The 15721-nt window shown below is 38.8% G+C and overlaps 1 protein-coding gene across 1 annotated transcript; it reads right to left on the bottom strand.

The window, feature by feature from the left end:
- Positions 1-303: 303 nt before the first annotated feature.
- Positions 304-6403, bottom strand: LOC116319369 (mucin-5AC-like). The gene is made up of 11 exons (XM_039609952.1): positions 6248-6403; positions 4023-4879; positions 3674-3859; positions 3453-3548; positions 2874-3027; positions 2543-2724; positions 2158-2346; positions 1975-2070; positions 1622-1775; positions 1338-1472; positions 304-1206 (listed from the first exon to the last, which is right to left on the bottom strand). The coding sequence occupies exons 2-11, from the start codon at positions 4875-4877 to the stop codon at positions 1163-1165; spliced, it is 2091 nt and encodes a 696-aa protein (XP_039465886.1). The 5' UTR covers positions 4878-4879; positions 6248-6403; the 3' UTR covers positions 304-1162.
- Positions 6404-15721: the final 9318 nt, after the last annotated feature.

Here is a 15721-nt window from a genome sequence, read left to right as displayed (position 1 = left end):
TTTTCATCTGCTCCAGGTTGGGTGCCAATTTCTAGAATATGTTGAGGATCTCAGGCTCTTGACAGTGATGTGGATGCTGTGCTGCTCTGTTTTAGTAAAGAGAGATCTGAGCTTGATAGTGAAGGTGTCACTTCACATTTTGATAAGCATTCGTATCCTTATGGTCACAAGCTCTGGGCAGTGATTAATCTGGCTGACTCATTAATATACAGCAAGAAACAACTGCACTGTAACATCTTATAATGGAAAGTGCATGTAGTAAAAATATTGTAGTTTTAAGTAAATCTAGTAAGAGTCATCAGAAAACACACAAAATAATTTATTGATAAATATTTAATTATAAACATGTAATACAAAATCATTACACAAGCATCTTCAGTAGTACCAAATATAGCATTATTTGTGAACAGCTGCTAAAAAGCAAGCAACACATGTGAACATCAGCCACTGAAGGCATCATCGTAAAGGCACTGCTGAACAACCAACATTCATATCAACAACATATAATAGAAATATACTATCAGAACATAATTTTCTTTAAATGCACCTCTGCCATTTGCTGGCATCATTGTCATCATCAGCAAATGAATTTTGCTTTTGGTGTTCTAAGGGTAGACAAAGGCAAACAATGGTTAACAAAAGCATCTTGGTTCTTCAGCTCTTTGACAAAATGTCTTGATAAATTTACCAGCAGTTTCTTTTTACACAGTTTATCAGTTTAATAATCAAAGTAACCATAAACTCACCAAATGTTTTTGCTTAGCAATAAAAATGTGGGTTTAAAGGGTACCAGACCCTTTACACAAAATGTGCATAAATTACACACACTGGTAAAAGCCGTGATTGTGGTTCACTTAATTCAAACTATGTGTTCGTTTACTCTTAATAATTCAGTTGTGCCCCATCTTACCACACCGTTTTAAAGAGTTCTACAAAAGATTCCAACAAAATCTCTAACTGCTTGTAAAAGCAGTCAAAAAAAAGCTTCATGAAAGTGATTGCCCTCCACCAGTCCTTCTGATTTGTAATGTGACCCTTTCACACAAAATTAATCATAGCAGTCTGGGACATACTGTTGATAGTAAACCTGTGAGTTTAAACAGAATTGCATGGTTGGATAGGGGAGTTTTAATCTGTTAATGTAGGGCAGGTTTCAGCTTCCTTATAGCCAGCTCAGAGTCAGGATGCCCACAGTGATCAGCAAAACTAGAGGTGAGGAAGGAAGAACAGAACAATAAGTATTAAGTACTCTACGTGTTTCATGTTTGAAGCACATGTTCTAGTCTCAGGTAAGTATTAAAACAAAAGAAAGATGAAAACGTATCTGGCACTCTTACCTTGTATCATTGATTGCTGGATTGTAATTGCATTAGCCGCATTGGTAATCAAATTGTTGATGGCAGCAGTAACATTACTCAGGTCTACCACATTAGTTCTTATTTGGGCAGTAGGGCTCCCCAGATCATCGGAAGCTGAAAGAACAAGCAGAGAAAAAAATATCACTGATGTGTTTAAATTGCATAACATCATATGAATATATTGTCAGTGATGGTCTGTGTAACCATCAATAAAAGAGGTCTGTTAAAGCTGCAAATCATGTGATGTTGATGTGTTAGCTTACTGGCATTGTAAGTTCCATTGGAGACTGACACTGAAAAACTTGTAGTGCTTGTGGCTGCTCTAGTTGTGGTGCTAGAAGAGTCTGGTATTGTGGCATCAAATTGACACTGGATGTTCTTTCCATTGACTTTGCCCTTCACATTGTTGACATTAAGCTGCAGAAGAAAACAGATTACAAAGAGAAGAGTTTGGTTGTGGCTGGGATAATAATTTCTTCATCATTTAATTTCAATGCAAGTGATGGCAACACAAGGGCATAAGCAGTGATAGGCAGAATGAGCATTTGTCAAACACTCCAACTCTAAAAAAAAGTATTGCTAAAGTGTTTTTCAAAAGTGTGCTAGTAGAACTCACCGTTGTGCGAGTCAGCTTGCCGTTGTTGAGAAGAGCACTTATGTATTTGACTACACTGTTGTTATTTGCACAGATGTAGGTTGTGTCATTGGTTCCCTGTGGTGAAAAGCCCGAAATTGTAAATGTTAAATGTTAAACTTTTCTGTATTTTCATCTGTGCTAAAAGGATCAAGTTTGACATACCTGTGTAGTGTTACGTGACAGGGTGAGAGCAACGTAGCCGTCTGATTGTCCTGCGAGTGAAAACCTAAAATTTTGACCTCCCAGCTGTTGGGCACCAAGGAAGAAACATGTCCCACTGGAGGGGTCGCAGCCAGACGGCTTAGAAACACACAGCTGTGTCTTGCTACAATTATCTCTAGTAAGAGAGGTCTGCAAGGATAAATAAGATCCATGTTAGAAAGTGGGGAAAGTGGGGCAGTGTATATGTTAATAGCTACTCATCAATGCTATTTTATTGTCCCCTGATACTGATTTCTTCAGTCTTCTGCTTTAGTAATTAACTAGTTATTTTGTTAATTTTTGTAAATGATTTTTATTTGTTTTAATTTTTCTCTACATTACTCACATTAAGAGTTGTCACAGTACTGTCAGGCACCAGTGGGGCAGGTGTTGTTGGAGCTGCAGTCGTGTTGGATGGTGCTGTGGTGGTGGTGGAATTAATCTGGTTGTCGGTGGTAGCATTAATATTTGCCAGGTCTACCACACCAGTTGTTATCTTGGCAGTAGGGCTCCCCAGATCCTCGGAAGCTGAAAGAACAACCATAGACAAAAAGATCACTGATGTGTTTAAAGTGCATGACAACATATTGATATATCGTCTGTGATAGTGTCTGTAATGTTGGGTGTCAGTGGTCTGTTGAAAGGGCAATTGATGTGATGTTGATGTGTTAGCTTACTGGCATTGTAAGTTCCAGTGGAGACTGACACTGAGAAACTTGTAGTGCTTGTGTCTGCTTTAGTTGTGGTGCTAGTAGAGTCTGGTACTGTGGCAGCAAACTGACACTGGATGTTCTTTCCACTGACTTTGCCCCTCACAGTGTTGACTTTAAGCTGCAGAAGAAAACAGATCACAACAAAAAGAGTTTTCATTCGCATTATTCTAACTGATGTTCATGGTCATAGTTTAATTAACATTTGCCTTCATATTGAGCTGTAAACTCAGAAGGTGTAAGTACTTTAAATAAACTTAAATACAACCACAGAACGCACTTACAGAATTTACAGTGTTTTTTTGTAATTAGGATAATCAGTATTTTATTGTTACAGTTAAATACAGGTTAAGGCAACACAAGATAATTAGGGAGATAGGCAGAATGACCATTTATCAAACTAATGGCAGAAAGAAAAGAAAATTGTGGAAGTTTATTGTTTAGTCCTTTGTGTAAACCAAATAGAACTAATGCCAATGTTGTAAAGATTTTGTTTTTTGAGATGCCAATCAAATAACAAAAAGGTTAACTTCTAGTAGAACTCACCGTTGTGAGAGTCAGCTTGCCATTGTTCAGAAGAGCACTGAAGAATTTGACTACACCATTGTTATTTGCACAGATGTAGGTTGTGTCATTGACTCCCTGTGGTGAAAAAAAAATGTAAGTGTTACTTCTCTAGAAGATGAGTTCTAACAAAATATAAAATTGTGCCAGTGTTAAACTTCACTGCATTTTCATTTGTGCTGAAATGATCAAATTTGACATACCTGTGTGTTACGTGACAGGGTGGCAGCAATGTAGCCGTCTGATTCTCCTGCAAGGTCAAACATAAAATTTTGACCTCCAAGCGCTTGGGCACCAAGGAAGAAACATGTCCCGTTTGAGGGGTCACAGTCACGGGGCTGAGCTGCACACAGCTGTTTCCTGCCACATTCAGTTCTAGTAATAGAGGCCTGCAAGAATAAATAAGATCCATGTTAGTGAATGGGGCAGTGTATATGTTAATAGGTACTGATCAATGCTATTTTATTGTCCCCTGATATTGATTTCTTCAGTCTTCTGCTTTAGTAATTAACTAATTATTTCATTTATTTTTATTTTTTCTACATTACTCACATTAAGAATTGTCACATTAGTGTCAGGCACCAGTGGGGCAGGTGTTGTTGGAGCTGCAGTCGTGTTGGGTGGTGCTGTGGTGGTGTTGGATGGTGCTGCAGTCGTATTGGAAGGTGCTGCAGTCGTATTGGATGGTGCTGCAGTCGTGTTGGATGGTGCTGCAGTCGTGTTGGGTGGTGCTGCAGTCGTATTGGAAGGTGCTGCAGTCGTGTTGGATGGTGCTGCAGTCGTATTGGATGGTGCTGCAGTCGTGTTGGATGGTGCTGCAGTCGTATTGGGTGGTGCTGTGGTGGTGTTGGATGGTGCTGCAGTCGTATTGGAAGGTGCTGCAGTCGTATTGGATGGTGCTGCAGTCGTGTTGGATGGTGCTGCAGTCGTGTTGGGTGGTGCTGCAGTCGTATTGGAAGGTGCTGCAGTCGTGTTGGATGGTGCTGCAGTCGTATTGGATGGTGCTGCAGTCGTGTTGGATGGTGCTGCAGTCGTATTGGATGGTGCTGCAGTCGTGTTGGATGGTGCTGCAGTCGTATTGGATGGTGCTGCAGTCGTGTTGGATGGTGCTGCAGTCGTATTGGATGGTGCTGCAGTCGTGTTGGATGGTGCTGCAGTCGTATTGGATGGTGCTGCAGTCGTGTTGGATGGTGCTGCAGTCGTGTTGGATGGTGCTGCAGTCGTGTTGGATGGTGCTGTGGTGTTGGTGATGGTGGGGGTGGGGGTGTTGCTGGTAGCATTTGTGATGGTTGTTGGAACTGGAGTCACACTGATTGTGGGTGCCACTGTAGTGTTTTGAGCATAAGTGCCCATGAACCACCCAGTCAGCGTCACAAACAGGAGAGTGAGGACTAGTTTGCTGTCCATGCCTAAAAAAGAGGGAATAACAGAGTTTGAGTAACCTCTAACTATTAACTGTAAGTGAAATGAAGTTTATTACAGCACTGTATTTAATAACATTTACTGTTCTCCAAAAGTTGATTCTGTTCATCTGGACGTTGTGTTTTGTGGGAGAAACGTTTCGTCACTCATCCAAGTGACTTCTTCAGTCTCAGCTGACTGCAGGTTTCCCCAATCTTATAAACAGTACATTTGCATAATGACTGAAACCAGCCCACTGAAGGAACAATGGGCTGGGAGGTCAGTTCCTTAATTTTAATTATGGAAATTCTCATGTCCACTGATCAAAGCCCACTGACCAATGGCCATGAGTACCATTCAGAGAGAGTTGGGGAATGGCTGCAATCACAGCATTGTAAGATGGCGAAAGACGTACCCTTAGGTACGATTCAGAGATGGTCTTTCCCCTTTCACTGAAAAACGCTACGTACAGAATCAACTTTTGGAGAATTACTTACCTGGATGATTGAGCATGCATCAAAACATTTACTGTTACTACAGCTTCTCTTTGCGTGTGTGTGTGTGTGTGTTTTCATCATATTCTTTGTCCACCAGAGTGTACTCTGACTCACATTTTACATTTTCCTTAGCAATGAGGTCAGTGCAAGCATCAGTGTACACATCAAAGCTAAACAAGCAGAAGGTGAGTTGTTTAGTTTGGAATTATAATGCTTAAAAATCAACCTATTTTCTTTTCTTTTGACATTTAAGGTTAACACACTTCATCTGTTTATATCATTCAAACATAACATAGGGAATACTGGCTTATATAGCGACGCTGAGGACTTTTTACAAAATAATCAGTAGCACTTACAGTACAGGCTCTAAAACTAGTGCAGCAAGAAAACATAATTTGTTTTTTCAGATGATACAAATATGGAATTAAATTACACGAAAGCAAAACATTAAACCACAAAATAAAACGCTAATAAATCCCACCACCAAATATCACAAGAAAATAAATAATAAATAAGAAAAACAATCAAACTAAAATGGCAGCTGATATAAGAGTGCAATAAATGCAATTAAAGATTCAAATAATTAAAGTAATAAATTCAGTTTTTGTTTTTTAATGATTAATATATTTTCATCAGAAAGTAAGTCCAACAGTCTTTCAGTTTATAACAAAGGTACCCCAGACTCTAAAAAAGTTATTTAGGTTATACTTTTTTATATTTAATGAAATAGTATTTAAAACTAATTGCAATCCACAGTTATCAGTTACTACTCTTGACAAAACACAATTTGACAGTGAATGACAAACATAAACAGGTTTTCAACAGAAAAAACTAATTTAAAAACTGATATGATGTTGCATATGTATTGTTTTTGCCTACCTGTAAGTTTTCTTATCTCCAGTGCAAATAATGGTACAAATTGAATTAAAGATATATCGTTCCTCAGATTTTGTCAACGTAGGTTTAGTCTCAGGTCGGGCTTGAACCGCTTCTGATGTACCCAGTGGCTTCCAGATGAACAACTGACACCTGTTCACTTTCTGTCACTGTTAAATAAGCAGAGGGGAGGGGAGAAAATGACAAGCATTACAAAAGCATTACATGTGAAACTCTGCCATCACTCTAGTAATCACGGTGGGGCGAGGAATAAGGCTTAAGGGTGTGTCGCATTGAAACAAACCTGAATTTTGTCTTTCCACCTCTTTGTTTTAGAGTTTTGTTTCTAAATGCACCACTTCCTTGATAGTGCATGCAACCTACATGGATATTGCAGTAAAAACAGGGGATCTACTTCAATCTTTAATGTGTACTCCCATCCAACAGCAATGAGACTAATTACCAAATCTTTTTATTAACTCTGAAAATGTACAAGAAGGAAAGAATGATTGAACAGCTCACAAAGGCATTCAGGTTTATACATACTTGGAGAAATTTGACTGAACTGGTTGGGCTTTTTTTTTCAAATATCAAAATAATACTACTGACTGATTCAGAAACGTTAAAGAAAATTGATCTGCCTCAAAGGCACAAGGCACCTCTCAACAAATGGCCACAAGGCACAAAGCTCGGTTTGTTCCTCGTGGCCATTTGTGTAAACGTAATATGTTCCATTGTCTGAAGTGGGTTATAAGTGTCCTCCTGAGTAGAAGGCCACTTTAAAGATTTGACTGAAGATCAAGGTCCAGATCTGGGAGGAGATCCATCAGGACACCATCGTCCATACGATCTGTGTGCTTTCAAAATGTTCCTTTCATTTTTTTTTTTTTTAGCAGGGTAGTTTCTTCCTGTGGATATGATCTTTATGTTATTCTGTTTATTGTGTAGTGTATTGACTGTAATAGAATTTTTGGATGTCTACTAAGCGCTTTGTTACTATTAACTAATAAATGATCTGTTCGATTTTTTAAACTTTATTATGAAAACAGCTCTATGAAATACACTGTTTCCTTTTCCCTTATTGTGTTTAGGTACAGAGACACTAAAGTTCTGATATCTGTGATCACCTAAGTTTTATTCGGTGCTTCAAGGTTTTTGCAATTGCAGATCAAATCTTCATTGCCGCTACTTAACTTCCACTTCAGAATTTCCGAGAAAGAATGAGGGTGGAACGCTTACCCGTCAGTCAGTGTATATGGTTGGCATTAATCAGGGTTAGTGGCGTGAAGTTATTTCTTCGTCATGCTTTTAATATGCAAAACTGGTCGTGCTGGTTGAGTTACTGCATATGAAACTGGTCATATGCTTCCCTAGGTGGGTGCAGATTTATCTGTAGTGAATCCGACAGAATGTTCTCAGTGAAAGAACAGAAATGTTAATTTTGTAAACAATTGAATACTGTCAACGTCACATTAACACAATACAAATTTCATTTGAAGCAAATTTTATTTGTCACATACACAGTACAACATATAGTGAACATGTAGGGAAATGCTTGTGTCCTGAACTGCGGACAGGCTGCAGACGTAGCCGCGCCATTCCAGGGCTGGTTTTTAGCATGGGGGCTCTAGCCAGGATCTTCACTGGATACCGGGTGGGAATCGAACTTGCGATCCCACCTCCATCACATCACAGATGTTATACCCTTGTGGTGTGCAGGGCATCATAAGAATTGCAATGGAGTAAAGATTACCTTGGTTGGCCAGTACATGACATCAGCAGATTAACCTCAAAGTCTGCACTTCAGTATGTGACTGAAGTGCAGACTTTGAGGTTTAAATCAAGGGATGTAAGGAAAATAATGTGATAACTGAGTAGTTACAGCTGTTTTTCGACACATTTTCAAAAGGTATTCGGGCATTTGGCTGACATGCATTTTCCTTATTTTATAGCTTTTAACTGGATAATTTAATATGAGGTCCAACAGGATGCAAGTGAAGGGGGCCATAATTAGGCGGAGGACAAAAGCTTGCTAAATATATAAACAAACTTATGTTACAGCAGTGGTGCTTCCTGTATGTAGTTAACTCTGTTCTCTTCTCTGCAGGATTTTTGTGTTGGGAGGGTGTCCACATAATGTGTTTCGTGAAAGGTGTGCACCGATGTGGTGGTGGTAGCTCGATTCTTCCCTTTTAGTTTTCCCAGGAAGGAATGTGTCTTCAGATTGGACATTGTTTTGAGTTCTAGTTGTTGTTAGTGTGACCTTAATAAAATAAAACCCTTGTTTATTTTGTGATCTCTGATAACCTTGGTTTCTGAGTCCTTTCAATCGTGGTTATTTTCTAATTTCTACTTTTCAGAACTTAATAATCTATAGAATGTTGGTGTGTTTCCTGAATTACCTGCCTCAGGTCCTTTTAGTTTATTTAGACAAAGGTCAGGTCTTTAACTTGGCCACTCAAAACTATTAACTTTATTTTTCCTTCATTTTTGATAGAACTACTTCATTTTGAGGGTTGTTGTCTGTGACATAGACCTTTGGTTGCTTATCAATTACTGCATTTTCCAACCAAACAGTAAAAACAATACATATCTTGTTTTAGAAGTATTTTCCTCTTCGATGGCCACTCCCTTGAAGAGTACAAATACGTAGATGGAATTTCCTTGATGTTCAAACAGCCTGTCTGACTGTGGACGTTTGCCACACGTCATGCAGCATTAGCTCACGCTGTTGAAGAGAAGATAAAAACAGATTTCATCAAGCAGATAAACAAAGGTTAACTTGTACCAGAGTGATTATACCATAAATATAAAGAAGTTGAGAAGCAGCTAACGAGCTGAAGCACATCGCATTATCTGTCAGACATGGTGGAGGCGCCATTATGGCTACCAGTGGAACCAGGTCACTAGTGTTTATTTATGATGTGACTGCTGATAGAAGCAGCAGATTGTAATGTGAGGTTTACGTGGCTGTACTCTCTGCTTGATTGAATAAAATGCTGCAAAACTAATCTGACAAACCTTTAATGAACATAAGGATAATAACTCAAAGAATATTGCAAAAGCAACTTAACAGTTTCCCAAGGAAAAGAAATTAAAATATTTTTCAATGGCCAAGTAAGTCACCTGGTCTCAACTCAACAGAGCAAAACTGAAAACAAAGTGGCCCAGAAACAAATTGAAGACCAGCTACAGCAAAGGTCTGACAGAGCATATTAACCAAATAGCTATTAACCAAGGCTTTTTGGTTTTTGTGTTTCTTTGTTTGTGAATGATTGCCCTAATTTGTCACATGTCGAGGCATTTCGTACATGTGCAGCCATCTGAGGGTTTTGGTTCTATGTTCCCACATTACTAGCAAAGAGCAACCGGTATTTTCAAGGTGTAAATTACAGCTTAGGCTGAAGGCTCAGAAGATGCTAATGTCAGCTGACAGCTTGAATGGTTCCCAGGGTAACCTGTTTGCTTTCATAACCTGTGGAACTGGGTTTTTGTTTTGTTTGCTTTTAACATTTGATATGTCTGTATATAAATGCACTACAGTGTCAAAAGTATATAAGGTCAAGAGCTCAAGTTCAAGAAGACTTCAAAAAGAAGTTTATTGTCATTTCGTGTGGTATTTCGAGAAATACCCAGGCTGAAACGAGTTACTGTTACTGTTTCTCACCAGCCTCTACAGTGCAATAATCAATAGTGCAATAATGAACTTGAGTGACATCTTAGTCTTAATTATTTTATATTATGTCAGCCCAGCTCTTGCCGCTGTAACAGCTTCAGCTCTTCTTAGAAGGCTTTCCACAAGGTTTACCTCTCAAGTCTAGTGACAAAGTGCTATACACCACTGCATTCAACATTTTGCATTGTTTTTGTTGCACAGCAGGAATCCCATCACGGTCCCACGCTGCAATTCACTGATTGCAGTGTGGTCGTACTCCTGATAGCGACGGATTCTTTCACAAATGTTTGTATTAGCAGTCTGCCGGCCTAAGTGCTTGATTGTATACACATGTGGCTGTAGAAGTGAATGGAATACCTTTGGCGATATAGTGCATACTACAAACAAAAAAATGTTAGTATGAAACATGTGGACGTTCAGAGTGAGCTGGTTTTTCGGTTGAGGTGATCGATAAATGATGAATGTTTTTTGCTTCTTTCTTTTTTATTGACATTTCGGTTGTAAATTCATTTTTCTGGTTTCACAGCAACAGAAAAATAAAAAGACTCATTCATGAACTGGTTTTGGTTGGTCTAAGTATGTGTTTAACACATACGGCATTTCTGAACTTGTCAGCAGACTATTCAGACTTACAAAGCACATGTTGCTCAATCAAAACTTTACTGAACAACTTTATTGTGTGACCATGGCTCTGGATTGTGGCCTGACTGGGAAAACAGGGTTTGTTTGTAACAGTTTATCGCTTCTTCTGTTTGTTCAACTGCAATAATACTTTAATTCATTTTTAATTCTTATTCCAGTAAAGGCAAATTACAGCAACAATTGCCTCAAGGCACTTGATGGCACCATGTGTTGAGTTTTCAAGCAGCAAATATAGTATCATAAAACAGCTTTACAGAATCTAGTGCTTGACCTGCCACAAAGGAAACTGAAGGAAATCTTGAAAAGCACTTCACCATACTCATTGCAACTGTGCAAGATGCTTTGTAGGTTGCATTTAACACGCAGGCATACCCTCTATGTATCTTCCTCTATCCAATGTAATCTACCTGTTTTTGTTAGAGCAGAGGACATTCTAACAAACAAACCTGGTGTTTTGCAAAACTGGGCAAACCTGCTGTCCATTGACGCAAAACAAAACCACAAAAATGTTGTACGTTTTCCTTTAGTTCAACAAAACATTCACAGCACATTTCTGAAATTCTTTTAAAGATGAGAGAATGAAGTAATAGGTAGGAGAAAATCTACAAATCTAAAAAAAAGTTAGAATAAATGTAAGCACATTAAATTAAAGTACTGAACAAGGTTATCTATTTACTAACAAATTATTTTCAATGTCAATCCTACAAATTTATTCTTTCTTCATCCTTGGTAGAACTACTTTGTTTTGAGGGTTGTTAGCTGTGAAACAGACCTTTAGTCGCTTATGAATTGCCCCAGTTTCATTTCTAACCTCCCAGACAGTACACACCTTGTTCTTGAACTATTTTATTTTTCACTGAACCACCCCGCAGAAGAGTAAAAAAAAAGTAGAGTGAATTTCATCTTCAAACAGCCTGGCTTTGGATTAGTTCTTGTCAGATGTCATTCAGCATTACATTTGTTGTAAATGTACAATGACAATACAGGGCTATTTTACTCTATTCTGTTAGTTAACGAGAAGACAAAAAACGTCACCACATCCATGCTGACAATGACAGTGTTTGTTTATGGAACATAAGACGTAAGAAAGGTTTCGGAGCTGTCGTCATTCAAATTGGAGCATTAAAAAAAGAAAGAAAGTGAAGCATAAATAACACATAAATTCCACAATTATTCAAGATTTCCAAACAGAGAAAAAAAAAATGTTTCAGCTCATCAAACAAATTTTAGGGCACGAACTGATGACTGGACATTCTCCAGGATTTTCAGGTAGAAAACAGAATTCAAACAATTTTGGTAAGTCGTTCTGAAGCAGCAAACAACCCCGGTCATTACACTACCACCACCATGTAGATTTATGAAATGCTGTGTTAGTTTTTTTGTAGATGTGACAGGACTCCCTGAACTCTGCCATGGACGTCATTTTGCCCAGTCTCTGAATTCTGATCTCAACTTAGGCCTGCCGTCTTTTAGATGTTGTTCTGGGTTCTTTGTAACCTCTTCTACAAGGTGCGAGTGAACTGTGTGGGGGCCTGGTTGCATTGAGAGATTTGATGGGTTGTTCTAACCCATAAGAAAAACTTTGACTTAATTTTTTTAGCAAACAGTTTAGTTCAGGTTATGTTGGGAGCGCTTAGTGATTGCTTTTTTCTTTTTTTTAAAGAGCTTGACTTTAACTGTATTATCTGTATTATGAAATTAATGAATAGTGTTTATTTCCTCCATTCACAGGGTTTTTTGATGGCTCTGTATGCATACTTTAAAATAAATTGTCTTGAACGTGCAGTCTGGCTTCAGAGTTTCTGTAATGGCACCTTTAGGTTTCTTTCTACATTTCTTGGCAACAGTTGTGATTCTTCCATTTGTCACTGATGGTTTTGTTGAACTTCTTGCTGAGATAATCAAGCATTATCATGCATGATAATCGCCACTGACAACAGGAAACTAAGACTGAATATCTAAACTTCCCCATATCTGTATTCCCAGTGCTTCTTTTACCATAAAAGCTTTAAACATGGTCATTTTTTCTGTTTGAACAAAAATAAAGTTCATCATTCCTCGGTTAGGGTTACAAAATAATATTTATGCAGGAGGTGGACACTTCATGTTACATAAATATATTAACTGTTACAGTAAATTAACTGTTACAAAGTAAGGCTAAGTATGCCATGCCAGATTAGAAGAAACCTCTACAACAGGGATGTCAAACTCATTTTACATTGTGAGCCATTTGTGGGCTGGACTAGTGAAACTCCTTGTTCTGTCAGTGTAAAGTGTAATTACACATTTAATCCCTGAAACATGTTAATATTTTTTAATGCAGTTTCCAGAGTGTTTCTTTTGTTTTTCCTCTTTTTCTTTTTTTCTACTTGATTAAGACTACATCCACACGATCTATGTCCCTACCCTCACCTATGGCCACGAGCTGTGGGTAGTGACCGAAAGAACGAGATCGCGGATACAAGCGGCAGAAATGAGCTTCCTCCGAAGGGTGGCTGGCCTCTCCCTTAGAGATAGGGTGAGAAGTTCGGCCATCCGGGAGGGGCTCAGAGTAGAGCCGCTGCTCCTCCACATCAAAAGGAGCCAGTTGAGGTGGTTCGGGCATCTGACAAGGATGCCTCCTGGGCGCCTCCTGGGTGAGGTGTTCCGGGCAGGTCCCACCAGGAGGAGGCCCCGGGGCAGACCCAGGACACGCTGGAGAGATTATATCTCTCGGCTGGCCTGGGAACGCCTTGGTATTCCCCCGGATAAGCTGGAGGAGGTGGCTGGGGAGAGGGAGGTCTGGGCTTCTCTGCTTAGGCTGCTGCCCCCGCGACCCGGCCTCGGATAAAGCGGATGAAGATGGATGGATGGATGGACATCCACACGTACATGGGTATTTTTGAAAACTGAGATTTTCCATTTTCATCCACACGTACAGTTTTGAAAAATATTTCCGTCCACATGTTATCTCCAAAAATGCAGTCAAACGTTGCCAAGAACATGGCAAATCCTAGCCGTGTCGAAATGTTGGCCAATTGGAAGTCTAGAAGCCTGGGTGGGAAAGAGTAAACAGGGTTTTATGCAAACCTTAAGTACTTATGAAAAGTTTTTGTGTTTTTCTGGAAATGGAGTTAATTTTGTGTTACTTTTCAAGTGCCTTCATCATTTCAAATGTTAATGACCAAAAACAGTATTTTGCCTGGTGTATACTCACAACTTAAGAATGAACAAACAGCATACAGCATGCATAAATTATTATTTTTTTTAAATTAAGCTTATTCAAAACGACAACGGATTTAGGCTGTGAGAGCATCTTGAATTGCTGAATGGAGAAGTTCACTCTGACGCCTTTGTCTTTCTAAATGGAGGGACAGTAACAGCGTCTGTATATGTAAGCGTGTAAAAACTGCAGATAGTCAGATTAACAGCAACAATATTTTGTCTGTATCCGCCATTAGAGAAATGTATCTCATGTAAACAACGTGGCGCACAGCGTCACATCAAAAAAGGCACACACCTTTGATGTTGCGTGACTAAATCTTAGTTTTCCTCGTCCACATAAAAGCAAAAACAGAGTTTTTGTCAGGAGTTTTTACGTGTGGACAAAACGTGCAGATGCTTAGAAAAATGTGCGTTTTCAAAAATACCCATGTACGTGTGGACGTAGCCTTAAATGCTGCTATACTATAATGTAGTTCTAAATGTGTAAATAGGGGAGGTGTTTGTCATTATGAAGAGTTGTAAAAATAAAATCAGAGGCCTCCCAATTTTCCAGAGTGGGCCAGACTGTTGTCTTTGCCAAGCCAATACTGTTGACAGGCTGCTATGTACAAAGTGTCTAAACAGAACATTTAAAACTGCTTCAGCCATGTTTAAAGTTATGCTTCATGTTGTGTTTAAAGTAATTAGTACAAAAACATAAAGTAGTTTGACTTATCATTACTTCATGTGTCCATGAAACTGACAGACTTCAGGAAAAATAGAAGTGAAACTATAGATCGAATAACAGGTGGCAGCTATAGCATCAAACAGGTTTGACCAGTAGCTGCTGATAACGTCTGCATTAAGGCGCCAGAAGAATTTGTGAGAATTCATGCTTGTATACTGCTTTTGCTCAGGGTTATTGTTAAGAGTGTGTGGTGCTACTGACTACCTTGAAGCGTGTGCTTAACTGATGAAAGAAGATGGAATCTTCCTATTTAAGCAACCAAGCAACAAAGCTTTTGTTGTCAACTAAAAGGCCAGAATGATCTGCATTGTACTTTAAACAAGAATACTTTTAAAGGTCAGGTTTGTGTTTACCATAGCTGTACTGTTTCCTGTATTTATGGCATACAGTGCTGTGAAAAAATGTTTGCCCCCTTCCTGATTTCCTAATTTTGTTGTTTATAACATGTTTCAGATCATCAAACAAATGTAAATATCAGACAAAGATGATAGAAATAAAACAAAATGCAGTTTCTAAATGAAGGTATTCGTTATTAAGGGAGAAAAAAATCTAAAACTAATGTGATTGGCCTGCTGAATCCAACTGACATGCTGTGGCATGATCTTAAAAAGGCAGTGCATGCTCAAAAACCCTCCCACAAGGCTGAATTACAGCAACTCTGCAAAGATGGCTTATTCGGTTTATGAGAAAATCACTGTTTCACACAGGGCCACTACATAAGTGTGACAAACAGAGAAAAAACATAGGAAATTGGGAAGAGAGGGACACCCTTTTTCACACCACTGTGTATTGTAGGAATTGTTGTCATGTGGTTTGTTATGATTTGTAATTATTTTTCGTGCAAAAAAATGAGTTAACAAGAAATTCTCCTTCAATTTTCAACATCAGTTTGGACAAGAAGCCCGGTTTTAAAGCATTAACGTGAGTGTGTGACCTAAAGAGTAGGAAAAGGACCATTCCTAAGTGTCTGATTTGAGGCAGGTGCAAGAGCAAATCTTCCTACTCTAGATGCTAACAACTGGTCGTTGCAGAACTTTACACTGTAACAAAAGATGTAATGTAAAAAATGTTATCGTCTTGCCCAGGTTTCCTTATCTTTACTACACCAATGCACCAAATATTTTTCTTATGACAAACGAAAAATCACAAGTGCACATCTAAATCTACGGTCAATTGACGGTTAAGAGAACTGTGTTTCATGCAGGTTCTTTGTTAAATGATGTTTGAG

Source organism: Oreochromis aureus, linkage group 3 (genome assembly GCF_013358895.1).
Source record: "Oreochromis aureus strain Israel breed Guangdong linkage group 3, ZZ_aureus, whole genome shotgun sequence".
Taxonomy (NCBI): Eukaryota; Metazoa; Chordata; class Actinopteri; order Cichliformes; family Cichlidae; genus Oreochromis; species Oreochromis aureus.
The sequence above is the reverse complement of the archived record's forward strand: the minus strand, read 5'-3'. Positions and strand labels throughout refer to the sequence as shown.

Coding starts and splice junctions, on each gene's coding strand:
- LOC116319369 (XM_039609952.1), bottom strand. CDS start 4,877: ATGGACAGCAAACTAGTCCTCACTCTCCTGTTTGTGACGCTGACTGGG. Junction 3,860..4,022: donor CTAATGTGACAATTCTTAAT/GTGAGTAATGTA, acceptor TTATTCTTGCAG/GCCTCTATTACTAGAACTGA. Junction 1,776..1,974: donor GCAAGCTGACTCGCACAACG/GTGAGTTCTACT, acceptor TTTCTTCTGCAG/CTTAATGTCAACAATGTGAA.